The sequence below is a fragment of the Spea bombifrons genome, chromosome 8 (genome assembly GCF_027358695.1).
Source record: "Spea bombifrons isolate aSpeBom1 chromosome 8, aSpeBom1.2.pri, whole genome shotgun sequence".
In the NCBI taxonomy this organism is placed as follows: Eukaryota; Metazoa; Chordata; class Amphibia; order Anura; family Pelobatidae; genus Spea; species Spea bombifrons.
The window spans coordinates 4519893-4546803 of NC_071094.1; the positions used below are offsets into that span (position 1 = coordinate 4519893).

At 40.4% G+C, this 26911-nt stretch overlaps 3 protein-coding genes across 5 annotated transcripts in view; all 3 read left to right on the top strand.

Annotated features, from left to right (window-relative positions):
- LOC128503245 (histo-blood group ABO system transferase-like) overlaps positions 1–21338 on the top strand; it is a 34327-nt gene extending 12989 nt beyond the window's left edge. The window contains exon 4 of the mRNA XM_053473284.1: positions 21105–21338. The gene's annotated coding sequence lies outside the window, so the exon portion shown is untranslated. The remainder of the gene's footprint in view (positions 1–21104) is intronic.
- On the top strand, positions 1789–21106 carry LOC128502637 (histo-blood group ABO system transferase-like). Of its 3 annotated transcripts, XM_053472499.1 has the most exons (7): positions 13024–13120; positions 16043–16115; positions 16631–16690; positions 17575–17634; positions 18713–18748; positions 19085–19219; positions 20391–21106. In XM_053472499.1, the coding sequence occupies exons 1-7, from the start codon at positions 13111–13113 to the stop codon at positions 21076–21078; spliced, it is 1062 nt and encodes a 353-aa protein (XP_053328474.1). In that variant the 5' UTR covers positions 13024–13110; the 3' UTR covers positions 21079–21106. The 3 variants fall into 3 exon arrangements, with proteins under 3 accessions (XP_053328476.1, XP_053328474.1, XP_053328475.1); XM_053472500.1 differs by lacking the exon at positions 17575–17634; XM_053472501.1 differs by lacking the exons at positions 13024–13120; positions 16043–16115; positions 16631–16690 and adding an exon at positions 1789–1836.
- Positions 4832–5461, top strand: LOC128503247 (histo-blood group ABO system transferase-like). Its single transcript, XM_053473286.1, has one exon. It carries the CDS (start codon positions 4832–4834, stop codon positions 5459–5461), a length of 630 nt encoding a protein of 209 aa, XP_053329261.1.
- Positions 21339–26911: the final 5573 nt, after the last annotated feature.

Sequence of the window (26911 nt, forward strand, 5' to 3'; positions counted from 1 at the left end):
AAAAAGAAATATTTCCCACACTGACTGCAGATCAGGGAAAGAACGTGAGAGTCAGTCCTACACCGTGACATTGAGAGGTCCTCTCCCCTGTAATCATCCCCAGAGTCCCTTTATCCCCTCATTCACTAAACCATACCGCTCTTTTACTTACACCCTGTAGTTCAGGTATAGATCAAATAAACAACACATGGAAACAGCACATACAACTAAATGAGATATAAAAAACAACAACTTGTATTTGCAGGTATACATAAATAATGTATGGAAACATAGCATTGCAGTTATAAACCAACAAAACACACAAACCCAGCATTGCAGGTATAGATCAACTGGAAATCACATGTACACTTAGCACTGAAGGTATAGATCAAATAAACAACACATGGAAACAGCACTCCAGGTATTGATCAACTGAATAAGACATGCAAATCCTATATTTGCAGGTAAACATAAATAATGTATGGAAACATAGCAGATACAGATGAACAGAATGACACAAAACCCAGCTTTGCAGATATAAATCAATTGGAAATTACATATAAACTCTGCATTAAAGGTATAGATAAAACACCCTAAATTACAGGCATAGATCACTGGTCACACACCCCAAAGCCAGCCCTGGTGTCCACACTGCCCACATAGAACCCGACCAGCACCCAAATTACATATTGTGTCAACTTTGTCCCCAAACAGCTGAACGTACGCCAAGATTGTCCCCTCCTCTCCCTCCTAATCTATCCTATCTACCCCTTCTCCCTCCCAATCTATCCTATCTACCCCCTCTCCCTCCCAATCTATCCTATCTACCCCCTCTCCCTCCCTATCTACCACCTCTGCCTCCCTATATACCTACTCTCCCTCCCAATCTATCCTATGTACCCCCCTCTCCCTCCCAATCTATCCTATCTACCCCCTCTCCCTGCCAATCTATCCCATCTACCCCCTCTCCCTCCCTATCTATCCCATCTACCCCCTCTCCCTCCCTATCTATCCCATCTACCCCTTCTCCCTCCCAATCTATCCAATCTACCCCCATCTCCCTCCCTATCTATCATATCTATCCCATCTACCCCCTCTCCCTCCCAATCTATCCAATCTACCCCCATCTCCCTCCCTATCTATCATATCTATCCCATCTATCCCCTCTCCCTCCCAATCTATACCTATCTACCCCTTCTCACTTCCTATCTACCTCTTCTGACTCTCTAACCCCCTCCTAACTTTCTACCCCCCTTTGAAGTTCACTTACCTTGGGCGCCGGATATGACGACATATACCGGCGCTCGGCTTGAAATGCCGGCACTGCGACCAAGGCAGAGGCCTCGCGGTCGCGGAGAAGAGTGAGAGGCGCCGAACGGTTGCTGAGAACTTAATCCTCAGCGACCGCTCGGCGCCTCTCTTTCTCTCCTCCGGGTCTATTAAAAAAAAAAGCCAGCGTTTCAATTGGGGGGGCACACCAGGGGGCACAGCATGATGTTGGGGGGGCCATGGCCCCCTCTGCCCCCCCCGCCGACGCCACTGATCTCAGAATGTTTGCTGGGTATGAGGGGATCGCAGGGTTCTCCGGCCCTAAAAGCCCCAATGATATGTATAGAAACAGCAGGAAACGGCTTTATAAATTAAACGGGGTAAATAAAACCCCATTATTATTCTTGTAAATACCCCACCCGGTGACACAAATACCCAGCAATAGATTACAAAGTATCATAAATTAGGGCTCTTTAAAAAAATATTTTTTATTTATAATAACCTATTTTCCCATTCTTTTGCTTGCAGGTACGTCTTGAAATCCAGCGAATGGCACCCTAGCATCATATTTCGCTGCGCAGTAAAGAAGTATGTTATCTAAAAAGGGGATAGTGGATCAATTTACAAATTATGGAAGGTCTATTTGTTTAATTATCATAATATTAACCCCGTAACTACAGGGTAAGAAGACAATACATGCTTATCTTGGCCAGTCTGTCTGCCATCGATCATGGCATGATGTTAACAAAGATGTAAGCAGGACCCAACATAGATAAATCCAGCACACATGCTTCAGGGCTCTGTACATACCCCCAACGTCTTAAATCTTAAAATATTTCTTCAATTTAAGCAGTAAAACTGTCAAAAAATTAAAAAGTGGGAAAAAAAGAAAGAAAAAATGTATTGAAAACCCCATACCCTTCCCACGGCCCTTTTGGACCATGTGATAGCTATTAATCCTATAGTTTCCATAAACTGAGTTAAATCATAAATTCGCAACATGAGAGGAACCTTCTAATATTTCCTTTACAAACTACATGAAAAAACCCGGCCGTATGACGTGTTTGCAAATGAATATATTTCAAAGCATTTTCTTTTCATTTGAATTACTTTGCATGGGAATGATTTAAAAAGAAAACCATAACTGTCCTAAAAAGACATGATATATATAGTTTGGCTGGGCTCTCAAAATGAGAAACGGGAAGATTTCTTTTGGAGAAAGGAAAAAAAATCTCTGATCATCACCTTTAAAAACAGTAAAATAATTTGTACTTAAGGGGTTAAAAAGAGTTAATGATAAATACGTTTTTTTCCTGAGAATATATTACAAAAAAGGATGCTCTGTTACAGATTAGAAAAATAACACATTATTTAATTTATTTCTCTGAGCATGTATTTTTAGGTATTTTACACATAATACATAATTAATAAAACATCGTTCCAAAAATCAGAGGATAATAAAGTGTGTTATTCAATGTTTTTCCACAGCACAAGTGATGACATCAGACTTTGGTGCCTAGAGTGATACAAATAGAAACATTGTATTAAGGACATTGTATCAAGTTCTAGATACAAATAGAATCCTAAGGACATTGAATCAAGTTCTATATATAACTAAAAAGAACTTAGCTGGAAGGTTAAGACTAGTTTTTATGTTAGAACCAATCCTGATGTTATGCTAACGCCTGAGTTCTAGGTCCTGGGCTCTAGAACCAGCATCATCAACTCAGCTTGTTCCTCTACAGAGGTCAATAAACCGTTGGGTAGTGACAATTCTTGGCTTCAGAGTTTTATGTTTGAGGTCATGTTAGAATAAACTGTTAAGGCAATCAAACCAAAAGGACCCTTGAATGCATGGTAAAGCTGAATTTGTTTACAATGGATTAAAGGGTATTGTAGAGGGGATATGACATCATTATACAAATATAAATGGGGACAATACCAACTGCTCTCTGAGGATCTGTCCATTAATAGGACTGTACAAAGAACAAGAGGTCATCCATTCATTTAAAGGAGCAAAAAACGGTTCCTTACAGCAAGAACAGTAAACATATTTGATTCACTAGCTACAAAGGATGTCCTAACAGATTCCTTTAAATATGGGTTGCAAAAAAAACCCAAAACTTTTTCTGGAACAATAGCGGAGGTGAACTTGATGCACTTGAGTCTTTTCTCAACCTAAGTTACTATGATGACTTAAATTTTCAAATGTATGACTGCAACTCCAGCATTTTATGGGTGGAAACCCAGTCCTGAGTATGACATGAGGCTAGATAACTTTTATATTGGACCAATAGTTGCTACCATAACTAGGAACATCTCAGGAGGCTTCCCATTGACCACAAAGCTGGCGTTAGAGTTATAAAGGTCCATACCGTGGGCAGAACTGTCCTGAGCCTCTCTCATCTTGACTCTCGTTCCTCTAATATTTACCTTAACAGATAAACATTAATATAATGGGGTGTACTGTTTGTACATATGTTCCCCTTGACTACAAAGCATACATCCAGAGAAAGAGAACATCAACAAAACATAATACAGCTTACTTACTTTGCAAAACAAATATTAGGGTGTTCATGGTTGGACTGGTGGCAGGAGCTCTTTCCATCCTGTTCATCATAACTATTGTTGGATACATTATGTAGGATGACATATTACATTGTGGAACGCAATATTTCTCTTGGAAATATATCTTGTAATTTACGTACTGGCCAGAGGCTACCACATTGTTTATCTTGGTCTCTAAAGAAGACGTTAGGGCTTTGTAAACAGAGAGAATCTTTATAATTTCTAGGAGGACAGATGTTCTACCGATAACTCCCTGGCTTGCACCCATTGTCTGGAACGGCTTTTACAACAGAGACATTCTGAACGCTCAATACCACCAGGCTGGAGTCCGAATTGGTCTTACGGTCTTTGCCATTAAAAAGTAAGTACCCAATATTGATGTAATTTGTAGTATAATCTCAGTATTTTAAAAGTATTCCCATACCATTGATTCAGATCCACGGTAAACTAGACAGACATGTTGGAATTAGAAAAAACTCACCTTTGCCTCGGAGGTGGGATAAGCAATATATGGCCATATGGCTGATGGAATCCCCAATATTTATGCCATAGTATGCTTAGGCCACCTCTATGCCAAAGTACTCCAATATTCGGTGGGTCCTAGAGCTAAACCCTGCCTACTGAATTTCTAATTGGCTGAAACTAAACATTAAATCTAAACACAGAACAGACTGCAGACTGAGACAAACGCAACAAATGCGTGGGGGACACCTTGTAAAGGAAACAGAATCTGAAGCTAAGAGCAGGACCGATATCAAAGAATCAAAAGTGAACGGCAGAGCACAGGGAAATCCAGGAATGGATTACAGGAAAGAGGGAACTGTAGTAACACAGGGGAACTGTAGCGAGACAGAGGAACCTGAGATATGCAGCTCCGCAGCTCAGATGAGGCCTGACAATGTGTATCTTTTCTTGTATGATCTTTATTTGTTATCTTATTTTGTTTTGTTTTTTTATTTTTTTTAGATATGTTATTTTTATTAAAGATTTTATTGAAACGGCTGAGAAATTCTTCATGGTGGGACACAAGGTCAACTATTACATCTTCACCGATCGTCCCGACGACATTCCCAACTTCACTCTCGCAGAAGGCAGGTCTCTGTCTGTTCTTGAAGTCCCCGGATACAAAAGATGGCAAGATGTTACCATGAGGAGGATGCAGATGATCAGAGATCACACTCGCGATCGCTTTGTCAATGAGGTAGACTACTTAGTGTGCATCGACGTGGATATGGTTTTTTCCGACCACATTGGAGTGGAGATCTTAAGCGATGTGGTCGGAGTCATCCATCCTGGGTTCTTCGGAGCATCTCGTAAAGCTTATACGTATGAACGCCGACCAGAGTCTGCGGGCTACATTGCTGTAGATGAGGGGGACTTCTATTACACGGGGTGTTTTTTTGGGGGTGCAGTAGAAGAGATTTATAAGTTGACTAATTACACCCATCATGCCATGTTGGCAGACAAAGCGAAAAACATGGAGGCTCTCTGGCATGACGAGAGCTATTTAAACAAATATTTTCTTTCTCACAAACCAACCAAAGTCCTCTCTCCTGAGTATGCGTGGATGAATTATTCTGGCTCTCCAGTCGTCGTAAAGGTAAAAAGACTTATCCAGGTCGACAAAGACTTCAAGGCCGTCTGAAGCAACTGACCGGCCTGGATAAAATACGTCTTTAGCCAATAATTTTCTTTAATGTTATATTTTAATTACAAATAATATCTCTAAAATTAATAAAACATACAGAACCCGAAACTTTAAATGTGATGTGAATTGAAATGAAAGCTTTTCTTTAAAAAAAAAATGATGTGTTTTTACAATGTGAAATGATTACATTTATTAAATTACATTTTATTATGTGAAGGACGGATCTTCTAATCAAATAAATAAATGTGCTTTATTATTATTTGTGGAACTTCCAGAAAAAAAAAATATGTTTTTCAACAAAAGTCAGTAATTCCAACAATATACGAACATCACTACGATATTGTTAAGCAGAAACATACAAGTGATAGAGATGCAGAGCTTTGTCCGTTAAGAGGAACTCTCACCATTTTTTTATTCCTTGTATCAGAATGAAAATAAGTTTAAAAAGTATATATTCTTTTAAACAATTCTAGTTTTTATCCCGTAATATAATGTTTTCAGGTAGTTGCATATCAGCCGTTTGTATGATTCTCACTCTGTTATCTGAGCCCCAATCTACTTGCCGTAGGGCCAAACGGGTCGCATGCCCCCAACCGTCCCACATTTTCTGTCATGGCGGATATTCATGAGTTTGGCCGATGGGAGTCCCCATAAAATTCAAGTCGTCCTCGTTCCTGTACCCCACGAGAGATGGCCCTACCTTAAGGATTTTCTAAGGGGTTATGATATTCTTATTATTTATTGTTTTCTATAGAGCCATCATATTCCGTAGCGCTGTACAATGGGATACCAAATGAAACTAGATGGCTCTGCAGTTATCAACCATAAATGGATCCAAGAAGGTCCTCTGTTCTACCAAAAGGCCAAAAAAAGTATGTAATGTCTCTATTGTAGCCATGAACAGACCAGGCCTGTAAAATGGAGATGAGAAAGTATACAAAGCTATCAGCACTCCATACCGTAACGTTTGTGTACTCATAGAGTCTTTATTTCCGTGTTGTTAAGCCTGGTCTGTTTGTCAAATGAGTGGAAGTTTGCGTATACTTTGCAAATACAGCTTTGCAAACTATGCATATTTTTGGAGGAAAAAACGAGTTAATGTGCGGGAAGCGTTACCTCCATAATCTCCAAACAGACGTGAAAACAACTAGATGGATAAGGAGTTGTAGTAGGATGCGTCGCTTTAATTGGACTAAAGAGGAAAAGAATGTGTTGAAGTAGAATTGGACAGCCTTAGAAATGTAAACTCTTGCTATTAATATTTATTTTCGTAAGTCTTGAGTGTAAGCTCACAAGCCGAGCACTCTTTACCTAATGCATCGGCTCACCTTAGTCTCCATGGCCGCAGCTGCTAAACCCTGGTCAACAAAAGGTGCTTAGAACCGAGGTTGCCAAGGAGCTCCCTCTCCCAACTACCCCTCGTCTGAGCCCCACTACAAGAACAGCCCCGTAGGGAAAGAATTGGACGGAGGGGCCCCATGAATGAAGTGCCGGACGAGGTACCCCGTTGAAAGCCTAGTGTTAAGGGTTAAGGCATGACTAGGCAAAATTTTAGCACCTAAGGTGTTAAGCTTTTGAGGCACGTGCAAGACCAGAAGGGGGGGGTAATTGCCCTCCCTGAGGGGGTATATAAAGGGGGGGTTTATGCTATAGGGTCAGCATTTAAAAAAAATATTTTCCCGCCCATCCCTCCCTGATTTTTGCATTAGCCGGGGGCTCAGGTTTTTCCGCTGGTACGGTGCAGGAGTTAACCCTCTAGGTGCGGTTACTTGTGGTGCACAGAGGTGTAAGTGCAGGACACTCCAGGGGCAGCTGCCCCTGTGAATCGTATGGTCATGTGACTGCCGCGCTGGGGGACGCCGGCAGTTCCAGCAGGGATACAGGTGGATACGCCCATACCAGCAGGTTACTTCATGGTTATGATTGGTTATCATTGTTGTTGTTATTTTGACGGTGAAATGTTTATATACTGGGCCAAAATATGTTTGGCTAATAAACGGTTATAAAATTATCAATGATGTAAACATTTAATAAAGGTCCGCACCGCGGACAAATAAAATCCATAGTTGACAATTAATAAAGTTTTTGAAATAAAGAATTGTCTCTTGTTTTATTTAGAAGGGGGGGGGGCTGAAACTGGATGCTACTTCATTCATGTACATTTGTGCAAAATAGCACTCTGGTGGAGCAAGTTATTTTGGGTTAAAAAGGTTTTTTTAGGGTTTAAAGGTGCAGCTGATCCTAGCCTACAAACATTTTCAGAGAATTACGGGTAAGACCCGGCAAGGTACGGGGCGAGGGAAATCAAGATCCAAAGGGTCCGGGTGACACAAGAGTGGGCTTATACTCCTGGGCACAACTGGTGAACACAACTGAAGATGGGGTTAAAAGTCCTCTGCCGCTTTAGTTCCGTGACAAGGACCAACATCAGAAACCTTCAGGGGGAACTCCGGGGACCCTACCATGTCACAGCCCATAATCTTAGTCCTTCAAGTTGTCCTCAATGTTAAACAAAAAGCCCACCCATTATCTCCAAGACCGACCAAAATATCCCTTTCCTCAGAGTTCTTCATGTCTTAAAAATGGTGACCCACCTTTAACCCAAGGACCCCCATGTTAAAGAAGAACAGACCCGCCAGTATTTATGCTACAAGCCCTTGACACCAGACCCTGAGAGGCAATGGTGACCTCTAGTGACGGAATAATTGAGCTCATGTAGATACAGTTTCCAGCTTCCACGCTCATCTTCATCCTTCCATACTAGGAAGGTCTCAGTGAGTGAGAAGGTCTACCTGATGACCAACAAGCTATCCAAAAAATTCCACACACCTGGATTCCTTGAGTAATTTATATAAAAGCCCGTTACCCGCCATGTCTAGACACATTTTGGGGGCTTTTAGGGCTGTAGAACCCTGCGATACCCTCATACCCAGCAAACATTCCGACCTCCTAGAAAAGAGGGGCATCAGGGGAAGAAAGAGGGGCATCAGAAGAGGAAAGAGAGGTATATGGATTTGGCTGGGACACTTGTGAGATATACATATTCTACAGTCACGGAGGTGCTATGGAGATATACACGGAGGTTTAGATAGACATCCATTACTGATATACCTTTTGGCCACCCTTTGGATATCCCAGCTCCACATTTTTTATGTGATATCAGGAAATCTTTAGTTTCTGAAATGTCCTAAATAGTCTTTGCAATTCCAGCATTCGGAAACTCGTAAAACCTACCAGATTTGACGAGAGATACCAAGTGTTCGGGGAGAAGAAAGAGGAATCTGAGTAAGTTCTGAATATGTCACTTCAATATTCCTTTAAATCAACTTCTAATAAAAAAAAAACATTTCCATTACCTTGTCTCTCCTCTAAGTTTAATCATTTAATTTTGTATTTTTTAGCAATTTTAAAGGGGTGGTGACTGCGATTCTTTGGGAGGGCAACGACGCGCTGCTGTATATGGCGGAGGTAACGTTAAGACTCCTTGCTACATTTTTTATTAGCTTGTGCTGTATTCTTTGTGAAAGGATCCATAGTTGTTATTTATATTAATTTTATTAATTGAATTATTAAATTGCAAAAATAAATACTTGAAACGAATCAGTGACATGAAAAACAACTGCAACTCTATTGAAACGTTTGACAAAAAATTAATGATGTGTAACCCACGTAGAGACCAAGACACCAAAGGAGAAATTATCCACGTTGATCCGACTCAAGCAGGCAGGACTTCCCTTGGAAAACGCGGAATACCAACCACTGATTGAGCGTGGTAGCAGGTAATCATAACCTCTCCTTACTAATGCACCAAGGGCCGTGAGCTTTACAGATCTATTACACCAAGAGACCCTCACAAAGGTTTACGGAACCCTTTATAGAGCTGCTATTCCAGAAGATTAAAGCCCTATGGCTTGTTCCTTAGACCACATGATTAAAAGGATTACCAGTTTAGTCAATTCGTTGGCATAAATAAATAAAAAATGATGTAATAAACCAAAGCTTTAACCGATCGCATCGTTTTTCCTCTCAGGGTCTGGCCGGGAATTCTGCACGTCAAGTCCACAGACGCAAAGCATGAAGACACCTCAGGTTTCCAGTCAACGGCGACAGTGACCACCGCTAAGACAACTCTCAGCCACCTGTCCACAGTGGAGTCTCGGGATTCTGCTTACAAGGTTAGTGTTTACTCAGCTAGCACCACGTGTAAGCAATCCGGTGGCTATTGCTGTCTACTACCTGCGCAATACATCCGGCCACCAGCACTTCTGCACAGCTGGACAATTGGCTCCAGCCCTTTATCTGCTATCGTAATCCACGATACTGTGAAAAGTAGAAAGGCACGTTTTTTTTTTTTAAGAATTTCCTTTTTTTATCTAGAAATTCATCCAGGACACAGAAACTGAGCTGGCTAAAATTAAGGAGGAGACGGAACAGCAGCTCTGTGAAGCTCAGCGCTGGAGGGAATGGTGGAGACAATCCATTCAGAAAATAAAAGTTTTTTTTTTTTGTTTTTTTTTAGATTTGATTGACTTTACTATAAGTATCACGCACTTATGAAACATGAGGTATTTAATTCATCCGAATTGGCATCTACAGAACCCATCTGATTACCTTATAAAAGGGATTTCTGTCAAATGCATGTGTTAGATGCAAATATATAGACACGGGATTATATTCTGGGTCTCAGAGTTAATGGTGACCTCTAGAGATGGAAATCGTTATCCCCCATCTCAGACGAGCTAAAACAATTAACAAAATTAAGATCAGAATCACTTTATTCACCAAATGTTTGCTTTTGTAGAATTGTCTTAAGATACAACCCAAACAAAGCTGGTTATTAACATTAAGGTAAAAAAACATTAATTCTGCCCAGTGTCAACCTCCCAAGTGTCCCTCTTTGAGTCCCAAATTACTCCCCTGATGCCCCCTCTTTTCTAGGAGCTCCGAATGTTTGCTGGGTATGAGGGTATCGCAGGGTTCTACAGCCCTAAAAGTCCTGATAACGTCTATAGAAACAGCAAGAAATGGGAAATTTTGATCTATTGTGATTTGTGATTATGGCCTTTGGACCACATTTGGATTCTACAGTCCTTAATATGGCCATGTCACTTTAAATGGTTGACTAAATTGGGCTTCCATAGTAGACACCTGAATTTGGACGGGTTCAGTCCCTGGGGGAGTCCCAAATTACTCCCCTGATGCCCCCTCTTTTCTTGGAGCTCCGAATGTTTGCTGGGTAAAAAATATATTGTATATATATTGTGGCAGGATGGCCTGGTTACAAACAAGAAACTCCAAAACACCAGCAGAATAAAAGCAAAATGTGGTTTATTGTAGCTTTCTTTCAGGTTCACAGTGTCAATAAACAAAACAAAAACAAAATCGTACTCCATCTTGGAGACTACCTATACAAAATTATTCTCTCACTAACCAACCGGCCAGCTAATCCAGTCCCAGTCATAAAGTAGTAACAGCACAGCACTAGTTTGTTTGAACCGTACCTTTCTCGTAAAGTCTGAGGGTCTCTGGCTTGACGGCCTCTCTCCCTGTTTCAGACCACTAATGCCTCTAATTATTACCTCAGTGCAGGTAAATTGGATCCACCTGCTGACTTCCAGCAATTAACCCCCTCATGCTGGGAATATTGAAAGGGGTATATATATATATATATATATATATATATATATATATAAAAGCTATTGTCCTAACAATTCCCTCTTGTGTTTTGGGGGGGCCAATACAGACTCTATGATGAATTCACGAGTATTGGTTAGAAAGTCAAGCCCTGGATACTAAGAGGAAGGGCTGCATGACTGGGCCTAGTCTAACAGAAAGCTTGTTGCCAGGTCTTAGGGGGTCATATAAAGGACACCCTATGGGGTTCCTCGGCTGGTTGGGTGGGGTTTTTTGGCTGTCTATTTAGGTGACCCTTTTTCCCGCCACTGGTCAGATACTTTAACCAGCGCTTAAAGCAGTGAATCCCCGCCCTCCCTCCCCTTTTTTAATTGTCTCCTTCTTAATTTTATTTCTAGTTATGGCGGATGTTTTGAGATAGGTATGCTGTGTTTTATTGGTTGTTATATCATCAGTTATGTGTATTTCAGTTTCTCCACGGGTTCAGTCCCTGGGGGAACTTTAAAGGGTAGGGTGTTCCGACCCAGCGGTCTCCGCATGGTATTTGGCGGGATATCCCTACAAAATGTTATCTGGTTTTAAAATGTGATGTATGCAGAACCTATCTCATATCTTCTTTTATTTCTTGCATTTGTCACAGTAATAAAGCGCTGTGGCCTTACACTTTTCCAACGACCTCATGTCTCACGTGTTTTATTTATGTGTTCAGCTGTATGTTATAGATAGTGCCCGAGTCATGCGGTGATTACTAAATCCTGCCCTGTTGACGTTCCTTGAGGTTACAAACACACAACTACACACTGTAAAGGGGTTACAAGGCAGGTCTGGGGTCTCCCCAACAGGTCCAACAAGGGTTGTTGCCCTTGTAGCCCTGGTCAGTATAGGTTAGAATACGTCGCTGTGTGGAATGCTGTGATACTTTCATACTTCTACAAGAAACAAAAAATGGGCATCAAGGAAGGGTAAATTAACAGAGGGTTTAGTGGCCCAAGTAGGAATTGGTCCTGCTAAAGGTTGACAGTTGGGTGGTATGAATGCGTTTTAGGAGGAACGTGTCACACCTAATGTATGAAAGAATCTTACAGTCATCCAGCACGCCAGTTACATGTCATCTTCGCCCCTATCCTCTCCCATTTCAATGGAAATGAGTAATTATCTTGACAGATTTCTTCATTTTTCAGAGCTCTTTTAGGATTACCGTGACTAATCCCGGATGTTTCGAGGAATGAGAAGAATTTGGAAATGAACAAAAGTCGCAGTCAGGTTGAGTGAGAATGTGTTTTTTTTGCAGTGAGATGAACATTTATGGAGGTCACGAAGGTCTGAAATTTCTAAAAAATATACTCAAAGTTCATCCGAATGAGGCTTTAACCCTTTGTGTTGAAATAATATACCTTCTCGGCGTGTCTCAGTCCACCTGGTTCCTTTTGGCCTCTGGAAAGAATAAAAAATGAAACGAGGAAAGTAAAATGAAAGAAGGTGGATTCAGAAGTTCCTGTCGCTAAATTATTTTCATATCACAAAAGTAAAATGTTCTCTTCGTTCATCTTTCTCAGGGGGGAGGGCTGAGACTTGCACGTGTACATTATGTATTAGGTAAATGTACTATAGGGACAAAAGTATTGGGACAGGTGACCATTACACCAACAGGGACTTTGATGACATCACATTCTAGGTACATAGACATTAATATGTCCCTTTGGGACTTGCAGCTCTAGTCCGTGTAGGTCAGAATACGTCGTCGTGTAAAACACTGAAATACTTTTATAATCCTAGAACAAAAATGGCCATCGAGGACGGGAGGATTAACCCCAAATAGGGACTGGTTCTCCTAAACATTGACACTTGTGAGGTGTGGTTTGGTTTGACTGATAATACATAGTTATTACCGTTCCTTACTAGAAGAGTGTAGAAGAGGAGGAACTTCTCACACCGACTGTACAAAGGACTCATATAGTCATCCAACGTGTCAGAATACATCATCACCCATTCTCTCCCGGATCTCTGGAAAAATGGAAATCAGTAAGTAACTCGACAGATTTAGGCACAACAAATAATATATATAATTTTTTTACTGCATTGTGACTAATCCCGGCTGTTTCGAGAAAGAAAAACAAATATGCGTTCTAGAATCTGGGGACCGCAGTCTAAGGGGTAGAATCGCTAAACCTTGATATGTATCGCAACGAGATGAACATTTATTCTCGGGAAGGCTTGAAATTTCAAAATTCGACACCTGATGCAAAGTAGACTTTTACCCGTTTGTCTGTTTAAATAATTCCCCTCCTTGAGGTGTCTCAGACAGGCCGTTTGGTTCCTCCGGCTACTGCAGAGAAGACACGTACGATTAAAAAAGATGGATTCAGTTGTTCTAATTTGCTAAGATATTTTGAAATCACAAATGTTAAGTGTCTGCATTTTTCGTCTCTGTATGGGGGAGGGGAGCTGAGTCCTGCACCTGTACATGTTGGTGTAGCTTGTATATTTCTATTATCCTATTACTAGTTGCTCTAAATCTGTGGATATTTCAGGGTTATAAAAGGACTTTCACATATTTCATAAATAATTTCTACCCATGAAGGGAAGATGGTTTCTTAATTAGAATTTAACTATTTTATTTAAGGGTATTTTGTTTAAAATTAATATATTTTATATTTATTTATTATATATTTTTAGAACCCCTTTTATGTGTTATTCCTGACAGATAAACTTTACACACCTTTTCCCCTTATCTTTTCGTGATATTGGTATAGAGAAAGCATTGTGATTGGCTAGGATCACACAGCTGGGTTCCGGATGATCCAAAATCATCAGGATATCAATGCATTATTAGAATTTCCCTACTGGATTCTGATAATATGCATTAATAATGGTAGATTCTGTAGATTCACCCAATTCGGTGATAATTGAACACAGCGTATAACATATTTTAAATCTATAAACAAATAATGTTAGAGTGTATGTTAGTATATTGTGTTAAAGTGTATGTATGTTAGTACATGGTATGTGTGTTAGTGTATTGTGTGTATGTTAGTACATGGTATGTGTGTTAGTAGATTGTGTGTGTATGTTAGTACATGGTATGTTTGTTAGTGTATTGTGTGTGTATGTTAGTACATGGTATGTGTGTTAGTGTATTGTGTGTATGTTAGTACATGGTATGTGTGTTAGTAGATTGTGTGTGTATGTTAGTACATGGTATGTGTGTTAGTCTATAGGGGGCCCCGGATACACAGCATCGAAGAAGGGTCCGCATGATCAGGCCTGGATCATGCTAGGGGGGCATGATCACCTCATGGCTAGTTTGCCATAGGTCAGGGTTATGGTGGGCGTGGGGTTAAAGGTCCTTAAAGGTTGCTGTTTTTCTCTGATCTTCTACCCTTTTTTCATTAAAGCAGGAAGGAGAGGCAGAGAGAAGCGTTTCCCTCCCACCCTCCCTGTGTTTCTTCTGATGGTTTTTTGGTGTGGCGGGGAACTGAGGTTCCCGTCAGGTTTTTATGGTTGGTTTATTCATGGTACGAGGTGAACTTGTCGCGGTTTTCTTCCGAGTTATGGAATCCATGGTTATTGAGTTATGGTGGGCCTTTTTTCCACGGGCAGGGTCCCATGGGAAAGGGAGGGCCTTCGTGATTACACCACAAGCTAGTGCGGTTTTACGGCTCGTGGTTGGTGTACGCGGCAACATGTTTGTGCCAGTTACCTGTGATGAGGTATGAGGTTGTCGCACGGTCGGTGGTTGTAACCTCCTTGGTTCTAAAAGGGTAAAATCTGGCGGTTTGTACATTAACATTGGAGGTTACACAAGTTTAAAGAAATGTATGTTTTAAAGTTTTAATAAAGTTTTATGTGTCACAGTACTTACCATAAATAAAACTGTGGCCTTTCAAAATCCAATTGGTGTCTGTCGTTATTTTATTAATCTTACACTCTCAACATGACCCACAAATGTATCTAGTGTGTTAGTGTATTGTGTGTGTATGTTAGTACATGGTATGTGTGTTAGTGTATTGTGTGTGTATGTTAGTACATGGTATGTGTGTTAGTATATTGTGTGTGTATGTTAGTACATGGTATGTGTGTTAGTGTATTGTGTGTGTATGTTAGTACATGGTATGTGTGTTAGTATATAGTGTGTGTATGTTAGTACATGGTATGTGTGTTAGTGTATTGTGTGTGTATGTTAGTACATGGTATGTGTGTTAGTGTATTGTGTGTGTATGTTAGTACATGGTATGTGTGTTAGTATATTGTGTGTGTATGTTAGTACATGGTATGTGTGTTAGTGTATTGTGTGTGTATGTTAGTACATGGTATGTGTGTTAGTATATTGTGTGTGTATGTTAGTACATGGTATGTGTGTTAGTGTATTGTGTGTGTATGTTAGTACATGGTATGTGTGTTAGTATATTGTGTGTGTATGTTAGTACATGGTATGTGTGTTAGTGTATTGTGTGTGTATGTTAGTACATGGTATGTGTATTAGTATATTGTGTGTGTATGTTAGTACATGGTATGTGTGTTAGTGTATTGTGTGTGTATGTTAGTACATGGTATGTGTGTTAGTATATTGTGTGTGTATGTTAGTACATGGTATGTGTGTTAGTGTATTGTGTGTGTATGTTAGTACATGGTATGTGTGTTAGTGTATTGTGTAATAGTGTGTGTTGGTGTATGGAGTTAGAGCGAGAGTGTGTAAATGTATGGTGTTAGAGAGTAGGTGTGTAAGTGATTGGCAGAGGAGTGACATCTGCCCCACCCAGGTTCCACCCACTTCCCACCCCATTTTATAGCTATCATTGCGGGGATACGAGGCTAAAGCACAATATTGAAAAATATGATCATAAGTTGTGGAATCTTTTTAAAAACTAAATGAAATGTGAGTAATGTAAACGTGTATCGTTGACTTTTAGTGGTGTCCCCTTTATTTTGCGTCCTCTATTTCAGGGGATACCTTTTCTCGGAGAAGATGTTATATTCTAGCTGCCTTTTCTTTCGTTTTCACATTCTTGTTCGGCTGGTGAGTTTAAATCGATGTGACGCTGGCTTTACAACTCATGCATGATGGGGATTTAAATATTATATTTCTTTAATATGATTAAATATCCCATATTTTACACCCACGGCGGGAACGCCGTCCCTCTTCATCTTGATATAGACACAAGATTAGAGCAGTATCCCTGTTTTAGCCCCAAACTCCTGCACCCCTCTTTCCTCCCCCGATGCCCTTCTTTCCTCTCCCGATGCCCCTCTTTCCTCCCTGGTCCCCCTCTTTTCTGGGATCTCGGAATGTTTGCTGGGTATGAGGGGATCGCAGGGTTCTCCGGCCCTAAAAGCCCCAATTATATGTATAGAAACAGCAGGAAACGGGTTTATAAATTAAACGGGGTAAATAAACCCCCATTATTCTTCTTCTAAATACCCCACCCGGTGACACAAATACCCAGCAATAGATTACAAAGTATCTCAAATTAGGACTCTTTAAAAATATATATTTTTTATAAATAACCTATTTTCCCATTCTTTTGCTTGCAGGTACGGCTTGAAATCCAGCGAATGGCACCCTAGCATCATATTTCGCTGCACAGTAAACAAGTATGTTATCTAAAAAGGGGATAGTGGATCAATTTACAAATTACGGAAGGTCTATTTGTTTAATTATCATAATATTAACCCCGTAACTACAGGGTAAGAAGATAATACATGCTTATCTTGGCCAGTCAGTCTGATGTTAACAAAGATGTAAGCAGGACCCAACATAGATAATTCCAGCACACATGCTTCGGGCTCTGTACATACCCCCAACGTCTTAAATCTTAAACTATTTCTTCAATTTAAGCAGTAAAAAAAATGTAAAAATTAAAAAATGGGAAAAAAGAAAGAAAAAATGTATTGAAAACCCCATACCCTTCCCACGGCCCTTTTGGACCATGTGATAGCTATTAATCCTATAGTTTCCATAAACTGAGTTAAATCATAAATTCACAACATGATAGGAACCTTCTAATATTTCCTTTACAAACTACATGAAAAAACCCGGCCGTATGACGTGTTTGCAAATGAATATATTTCAAAGCATTTTCTTTTCATTTGAATTACTTTGCATGGGAATGATTTAAAAAGAAAACCATAACTGTCCTAAAAAGACATGATATATATATAGTTTGGCTGGGCTCTCAAAATGAGAAACAGGAAGATTTCTTTTGGAGAAAGGAAAAAAAAATCTCTGATCATCACCTTTAAAAACAGTAAAATAATTTGTACTTAAGGGGTTAAAAAGAGTTAATGGTAAATACAATTTTTCCTGAGAATATATTACAAAAAAAGATGCTCTGTTAGCGATTGGAAAAATAACACATTATTTAATTTATTCCTCTGAACATATATTTTTAGGTATTTTACACATAATACATAATTAATAAAACATCATTCCAAAAATCAGAGGATAATAAAGTGTGTTATTCAATGTTTTTCCACAGCACAAGTGATGACATCAGACTTTCGCGCCTAGATCTGTTGAGTGATGTAAGACTGGATAGGTAAATACACCATGAAGTAGTGATTTGTACCAAGTTCCAGATACAAATAGAATCCTAAGGACATTGTACCAAGTTCTAGATACAAATAGAATCCTAAGGACATTGTACCAAGTTCTAGATACAAATAAAATCCTAAGGACATTGTATCAAGCTCTATATATAACTAGAAAGGACGTAGCTGGAAGTTTTTATGTTAGAACCATTCCTGATGTTATGCTAACTTCTGAGTTCTGGGTTCTGGGCTCTAGAACCAACAGGATCAACTCAGCTTGTTGCTCTACAGAGGTCAATAAACCGTTGGGTAGTGACAATTCTTGGCTTCAGAGTTTTATGTTTGAGGTTCCATGTTCTACACAAACACACACTGAAGTCATGTTAGAATAGACTGTTAAGGCAATCAAACCAAAAGGACCCTTGAATGCATGGTAAAGTTGAATTTGTTTACAATGGATTAAAGGGTATTGTAGAGGGGATATGACATCATTATACAAATATAAATGGGACAATACCAACTGCTCTCTGAGGATCTGTCCATTAATAGGACTGTACAAAGAACAAGAGGTCATCCATTCAGACTTCACAAAAAGAGTTTCATTTAAAGGACCAAAAAAAGGTTCCTTACAGCAAGAACAGTAAACATATTTGATTCACTAGCTACAAAGGATGTCCTAACAGATGGCTTTAAATATAGGTTGCATGATTTATTAGCAAAAAAAAACCTTTTTCTGGAACAATAGCGGAGGTGAACTTGATGCACTTGAGTCTTTTCTCAACCTAAGTTACTATGATGACTTCAATTTTCAAATGTATGACTGCAACTCCAGCATTTTATGGGTGGAAACCCATGAGTATGACATGAGGCTAGATAACTTTTATATTGGACCAATAGTTGCCACCATAACTAGGAACATCTCAGGAGGCTTCCCAGTGACCACAAAGCTGGCTTTAGAGTTATAAAGGTCCATACCGTGGGCAGAACTGTCCGGAGCCTCTCTCATCTTGCCTCTCGTTCCTCTACTATTTACCTTAACAGATAAACATTAATATAATTCTAAATTTATCTTCATTCTGCCAACAGAATGGTCTACGCCAAGCCTGATGTTCTTCAACCACCGTAAGTAGCCTTTACCTTGGTCTACCTAACTGTGTATAATGAGATATAACTTAATTCCATATGGGGTGTACTGTTTGGACATATGTTGCCATCCTTGACTACAAAATATACATCCAGAGAAAGAGAACATCAACAAAACATAATACAGCTTACTTACTTTGCAAAACAAATATTAGGGTGTTCATGGTTGGACTGGTGGCAGGAGCTCTTTCCATCCTGTTCATCATAACTATTGTTGTAATTTACGTACTGGCCAGAGGCTACCACGTTGTTTATCTTGGTCTCTAAAGAAGACGTTAGGGCTTTGTAAACAGAGAGAATCTTTATAATTTCTAGGAGGACAGATGTTCTAACGATAACTCCCTGGCTTGCACCCATTGTCTGGAACGGCTTTTACAACAGAGACATTCTGAACGCCCAATACCACCAGGCTGGAGTCCGAATCGGTCTTACGGTGTTTGCCATTAAAAAGTAAGTACCCAATATTGATGTAATTTGTAGTGTAATCTCAGTATTTTAAAAGTGATCCCATACCATTGATTCAGATCCATGGTAAACTAGACAGACATGTTGGAATTAGAGAGAACTCACCTTTATATAGGTTTGTTAGGATACTGGGTCCATACAGACGACTGTAATGACCCATAGCGCCCAATGATGGGATTCATGAGTTAATACGCAGCCAGACAGGGCCTGGTGTAGGGCAACCACACTCCCCCGAGTGTTGAGCACCTAGGGTTGTGCGGCCACATACCAGGTCCCTGACATAGCAGTAGATGCTGCCCAGAACAAAACAAAACCAGGTGATATCCTGCAGGCACCCTGGAGCAGGCATGAGACATAGCTCTACAGAGAAATGTGTGGTGTGCTGCAAGCTAAGCAGAGTAATAGCAGAGGGTAAAGAGAAACATAACAAGCAAGGGGACAGAGCGAGCAAGTGGGACTTAGCAAGAAACGGAGAAAAAGCAAGAAACTTATCCAGACAAGACACACATGGTACAGGACACAACATAGGACAGGGAACAAGCAACACAGGGGATGGAGTGAGGAGCCGAGATCCTCAGACGCTTCTCCTTTAAGCAAGGATAGGAATTTTAACAGGGACATGGGGAGAGGAGAGAGGAACCAAGATCTTCAAATAAAATACTGGCACACAAAATACAGGACTAGCCTAGGACTCTATGATAACAATTGGAGATTCAGTCACATCATATGGCCATAGTATGCTTAGCCCACCTCTACGCCAAAGTACTCCAATATTCGGTGGGTCCTAGCGCTAAACCCTGCCTACTGAATTTCTAATAGGCTGAAACTAAACACTGAATCAAAACACAGAACAGACTGCAGACTGAGACAAACTCAACAAATGCGTGGGGGACACCTTGTAAAGGAAACAGAATCTGAAGCTAAGAGCAGGACCGATATCAAAGAATCAAAAGCGAACGGCAGAGCACAGGGAAATCCAGGAATGGATTACAGGAAAGAGGGAACTGTAGCGAGACAGGGGAACAGTATCGAGACTGGGGAACTGTAGCGAGACAGAGGAACCTGAGATATGCAGCTCCGCAGCTCAGATGAGGCCTGACAATGTGCATCTTTTCTTGTATGATCATTGTTATCTTATTTTGTGTGTTTTTTTTAGATATGTTATTTTTATCAAAGATTATATTGAAACAGCTGAGAAATTCTTCATGGTGGGACACAAGGTCAACTATTACATCTTCACCGATCGTCCCAACGACATTCCCAACTTCACTCTCGCAGAAGGCAGGTCTCTGTCTGTTCTTGAAGTCCCCGGATACAAAAGATGGCAAGATGTAACCATGAGGAGGATGCAGATGATCAGAGATCACACTCGCGATCGCTTTGTCAATGAGGTAGACTACTTAGTGTGCATCGACGTGGACATGGTTTTTTCCGAGCACATTGGAGTGGAGATCTTAGGCGATGTGGTTGGAGTCATCCATCCTGGGTTCTTCGGAGCATCTCGTAAAGCTTATACGCATGAACGCCGACCAGAGTCTGCGGGCTACATTGCTGTAGATGAGGGGGACTTCTATTACACGGGGTGTTTTTTTGGGGGTGCAGTAGAAGATATTTATAAGTTGACTAATTTCACCCATCATGCTATGTTGGCAGACAAAGCGAAAAACATGGAGGCTCTCTGGCATGACGAGAGCTATTTAAACAAATATTTTCTTTCTCACAAACCGACCAAAGTCCTCTCTCCTGAGTATGCCTGGAATAATTATTATGGCTCTCCAGCCGTCGTAAAGGTAAAAAGACTTCTCCACGTCGACAAAGACTTCAAGGCCGTCCGAAGCAACTGACCAGCCTGGATAATATACCTCTTTAGCCAATAAAATGTTTTTACAATGTGAAATGATTACATTTATTAAATTACATTTTATTATGTGAAGGACGGATCTTCTAATCAAATAAATAAATGTACTTTATTATTATTTGTGGAACTTCCAGAAAATAAAAAAAAGGTGTTTTTCAACAAAAGTCAGTAATTCCAACAATATACGAACATCACTACGATATTGTTAAGCAGAAACATACAAGTGATAGAGATGCAGACCTTTGTCCGTTAAGAGGAACTCTCACCATTTTTTTGAAAATAAGTTTAAAAAGTATATACTTTTTTTAAACAATTCTAGTTTTTATCCCGTAATATAATGTTTTCAGGTAGTTGCATATCAGCCGTTTGTTCTCGCTCTGTTATCTGAGCCCAATCTACTTGCCTTAGGGCCAAATGGGTCGCATGCCCCCAACCGTCCCACATTTTCTATCATGGTCGGATATTCATGAGTTTGGCCGATGGGAGTCCCCATAAAATTCAAGTCGTCCTCGTTCCTGTACCCCACGAGAGATGGCCCTACCTTAAGGATTTTCTAAGGGGTTATGATATTCTTATTATTTATTGTTTTCTATAGAGCCATCATATTCCGTAGCGCTGTACAATGGGATACCAAATGAAACTAGATGGCTCTGCAGTTATCAACCATAAATGGATCCAAGAAGGTCCTCTGTTCTACCAAAAGGCCAAAAAAAAGTATGTAATGTCTCTATTGTAGCCATGAACAGACCAGGCCGGTTTGGGACTACGGAACGTGCGCCTGTCAGACAGAGATGAGAAAGTATACAAAGCTATCAGCACTCCATACTGTAACGTTTGTATACTCATAGAGTGTTTATTTCCGTGTTGTTAAGCCTGGTCTGTTTGTCAGATGAGTGGAAGTTTGCGTATACTTTGCAAATACAGCTTTGCAAACTATGCATATTTTTGGAGGAAAAAACGAGTTAATGTGCGGGAAGCGTTACGTCCATAATCTCCAAACACAATTGGACAGCCTTAGAAATGTAAACTCTTGCTAGTTCCGTGACAAGGACCAGCATCAGAAACCTTCAGGGGGAACTCCGGGGACCCCACCATGTCACAGTCCATAAGGTTAGTCCTTCAAGGTGTCCTCAATGTTAAGCAAAAAGCCCACCCATTATCTCCATGACCGACCAAAATATCCCTTTCCTCAGAGTTCTTCATGTCTTAAAAATGGTGACCCACCTTTAACCCAAGGACCCCCATGTTAAAGAAGAACAGACCCGCCAGTATTTATGCTACAAGCCCTTGACACCAGACCCTGAGAGGTAATCCCTTACAAAAAATTACTGCAGTTTTTTTCTGAAGTAATACTGCAGTTTTTTGGACATGAAAAAACTGCAATACTGCACTTTTACTGCAGTATTACTGCACATTTACTGCAGTTTTACTGCATTTGTACTTCACTGTACAGCAGTTTTACTGCACATTTACCGCACTTTTTTTTTTATATTGCAAACCTACAGTTGTGCTTCAATGTACTGCAGCTTTATTGCATTTGTACTTCCGTACAAAAATAACTGCAGTACAGTGAAGTACAAATGCAGTAAAACTGCAGTAAATGTGCAGCATTGCAGTTTTTTCATGTCCAAAAAACTGCAGTATTACTTCAGAAAAACTGCAGTAATTTTTTCGTAAGGGAATGGTGACCTCTAGTGACGGAAATAATTGAGCTCATGTAGATCCAGCTTCCAGCTTCCACACTCATCTTCATCCCTCCATACTAGGAAGGTCTCAGTGAGTGAGAAGGTCTACCTGTTGACCAACAAGCTATCCAAAAAATTCCACAACCCTGGATTCCTTGATGATTATCTCTTTTGACTTAAATAAAATCAGTATTTTTTGGTAGAATTCTTCTGTTGTTTAATGTATTGCTTAAAGTAAATTAACTTTAACTTAAGTGCTTTTCCAAAAGGCTCCTTCCTTTATCAAGCTATCGTTTTTTCTCATATAACAAAGCTGTTGACCTGGAAGGAAGGAGGCCAACGCATCTCCACGTTACTCAGGACTTAATAAAGAGTCCAAGGCGAAGGATTCACATCGACTGTCATTTTGTTAAATTGTGTTTTCATTGGCGTCACGTGAATGTTACTTGACACTAGACACAGCGATGATCGACAACGGTTCATCCTCACAAAGTTCTTTAACCATAAAACCATTGTGACAAAGTTGTGTTACAGACTGACATTGCCATATAACGAAGAAAAGTCCTCCCGTCTCAAGACCTTCAAGTAGTGTCATCAGGGGTGTAACTAGAAGCCACGGGACCCTTGGCCCCCACAACTTCAACAACTGGTCTGTGCCATCATTGCCCCCACACCACTGGTCTGTGCCTTTTTTGCCCCTTGCCCTCTTCCAACATACAACATATTCAAACACAGTTACACAAAATATACACACTTACTCCTACTCACTAATACACACTCCATCTAAGCCCACTTACACAAGTACACATCCATGCTCACACACCCACAAGTACACATCCATGCTCACACACCCACAAGTACACATCCATGCTCACACACCCACAAGTACACATCCATACGCAAACACACAGCAGTACACATCCATATATCTATAAATATATACACACATATACATATATTCCATCTCCTGCCCCACACTCACCTCTCACCGCTCCTGCAGATTTCCCTCTGGCTGTTCGCACAAAGTGTGCGAGCAACATCGGTTTCACCGAGGAGTCACGTGACCCGATACGTTTCTGCCTCCCCATGCCAGTTCGAAATAGCTTAAAAAAGGGCCCTTTCCGACCTGGATTGGTGCGGCCAATTGTGAACTGGAACGAGGAGACAGGAAGAAGCGGTGGCACCGGGCCCCCTAGAGGGAGGAATGTGTAATCATGCAAATGACCAGCAAAGTGGCTAAGAAACATGGATAACGGAGAAGTCTCCTGGGCCACTAGCTCGTCGAAAACAACATGGTGGTCATGTATAGTTAAGCACGTTTAACCCCTTAATGACAAAATGCATTATTTTCAATCGGTTCAGGGACCGCCCATTGTCCTTAAGGGGTTAATTTATACCAAGGGGCCATGTTTTCTTGGACGCTGGCATGGAAGAATGAATTTGAATCAATTGTTCTTTGACGTGGGTTCGTTTTTGTAAATTGTATCTACATGAACTCAATTATTTCCGTCACTAGAGGTCACCATTACCTGTTTTTTTACCGGTCCATTACCGGTTTTGAAACGGCAAAGACTTTTGCCAAATACTCGCCCCTTCCAAATACTAGGAGAGTCTAGGAAAGTACCAGCGAGTACTCGGAGCCTTTCAGGAGGGCACGGCAGGCAAGCAGATCCTTTCTAAAAATAAATAAATAAATTATTGTGCAAAAACTACAGTTCCACCTATCTACACATGGGATACTTTTTATCATTTGATCGTATTTTGTTCACATTAATATTATTAATGACTAGCCAGTAGGTAACCAAAGCAATTCAATTCTTTAACACCTAAACAAAAGTTCTTTTTTTGTTGTACTTCTGAAGATATTTGTGCTGTTTTGTTATTTCCTGTGGGTCCTTCAGAGCCGCGGCGTTAATACTTTCTTTCCATCACATGTTTTCCTGTATAACTGACCACACGGACCTCGCATGCAATTTTCTGTTTTTTTTTTTTTTGCACATTAAAGATAATTTTTACTTAATAAAATGAGAACATCAGGGATCCTCTGTTTGGCCTTCGTTGGTGTCCTTATTGTGGGTAAGCCTCTGAGATCATTTGTACCGACCTTCTTTGATTGAAAATGTTACATAAAAATTTAAAATGATCTAAAATGTAATATTTAAAGTGATTTAAAATGATTGAAAATGTTACATTAATTCAGCGGTACGGAATCTTGTGGCTTTTTAACTTTTTTCCATTTCTGATGGAAATTAGGGCGCTGAAGATCATTTTATTTTAATCAGCAAAATTCTGCGCTGGTTCTTCCTTGTTGAAAAAGCAAAAAGCACAGGTTTTAAGCATTTTTTAATAAATAAATGTATTCAAGAAATGATAATAAGGGGGGGGGTCCCTTTAAACACCTTTGCTGCCTTCTTTAGCCCAGGTTAAGACCAGGTTTCTCTCCGCTACGAACTGAATACATTGTATCTCTGAAATATTTTTTTGCTTCTTCAGAATCCACAGTTAAAATCGATCTCGTTTCATACAGAAGTTCTGTAAATATCACCGTCGGCCAGACCATCCTCCTGCCGGCCTCCTACACCATAGTCGGCCATGACTGTGAATACAGAATTACTTGGATGATACGTAATCATGTCTTATTGCGTTACGATGGGTATAATTGTTCCACTGATCCTCGAGGATTCCCCACGTGGAGTTTGGGGAGGATTAAAACGGACCCGGATTATAAAGACCGAGTGGAGTTTCATCCCCTGAATGCCTCCATAGAGATTAAGAACGCCCAGCTCAGCGACGCTGGGATTTATTCCGTAAGCGCCAGAACTGGGAAAAACGAAACGGTGAAGAGAATAAAAGTTTGGGTGAAAGAGATATCCACGTCTCCAGGTACGTATGGGGGTTCCATTGGGTTTCCCCCTTCCCCCCCGCCATGTTCAGTCTTTTAGATGTGTGCCGTTGGGGTGGAGGACTTCTACAGACCAATTTTGAGAACTTGTCATATTAATTATTATAATAATAATAATAAATAAGTGTTCTTGTGTTTATTTTTTTTCCTCAAAGGCAATGTGGAAGATAAAATGTCATTCTTGGTCTTCGGCGTACGTTCAGCTCTCTGCCTGCTTCCGGTTTCCACGTTCATATTACTCCTTTATTGCTAGGAAGGTCTCAGTGAGCGGGAAGGTCTACCTGTTGGCCAACAAGCTATCCCAAAAATTGATGACGGCGGCCTCTTTCCGGTCCCACACACCTGGATTTCTTGAGTAATTTGCTCATTTTTGAGCCATCTTGTTATATATTTTAAATCAAGACTATGCCCCATCAAGATTATGGTTAGCTTTATTGACTTAAATAAAATCAGTATTGGTTGAATTCTTCTGTTGTTTGGCAGATTTTTATGATTCATAAAAGAAATGGAAAAGTGAGGCTCATACGGAAGCCAATAAAATCTTAAAAGCATTTCAAGGCAAGGACTAGTAGCATAAATACTGGGGGGGGGTCGGTTCGTCATTAACATGGGGGTCCTTGGGAAAAAGGTGGGTCACCATTTTCAAGACATGAAGAGGAAAGGGATATTTTGGTCGGTCATGGAGATAATGACTGATAAAGAATGTGGGTTTTTTGTTTAACGTTGAGGATACCTTGAAGGGTTAAGATGATGGGCTGTGACATGGTGGGGTCCGAGGAGTATCCCTGAGGGTTCCTGATGGAGGTCCTGCAAATTACAATGAGATACTTAGAAGCAACTTCGGGGGAACAAAGCTGACTCCTCTGACTTATGTAGCACCAAGTTCTCCAGACGTACCTTTAGATAATGAGGGCTCGGCTTGTGAGCTTACACTCTAGACTTATGCAAATAAGTATTAACAGCAAGAGTTTACATTTCTAAGACTGTCCAATTCTACTTCAACACGTTCTATTCCTCTTTGGTCCAGTTAAAGCGACCCATCCTGCTCCTCATCCATCTAAGCCCGCCGTTGTTTTTTTAAGTGATCGTTCTCACGTCTGTTTGGAGATTATGGCGATAACGCTTTCCGCACATTAAATCATTTTTCCTCCAAAAAAATGCATAGCTTGCAAAGTATACACAAACGTTCACTCATTTGACAAACATTACAGGCTTAACAACTCAGAATAACG

Bases quoted from the DNA above. Each gene is read 5' to 3' on its own strand.
- LOC128503247 (XM_053473286.1), top strand. From the start codon at position 4,832: ATGGTGGGACACAAGGTCAACTATTACATCTTCACCGATCGTCCCGAC.
- LOC128502637 (XM_053472499.1), top strand. The intron at 16,691-17,574 runs GTATGTTATCTA...GTTTTTCCACAG, and splicing joins TTTCGCTGCACAGTAAACAA to CACAAGTGATGACATCAGAC. The intron at 19,220-20,390 runs GTAAGTACCCAA...TGTTTTTTTTAG, and splicing joins ACGGTGTTTGCCATTAAAAA to ATATGTTATTTTTATCAAAG.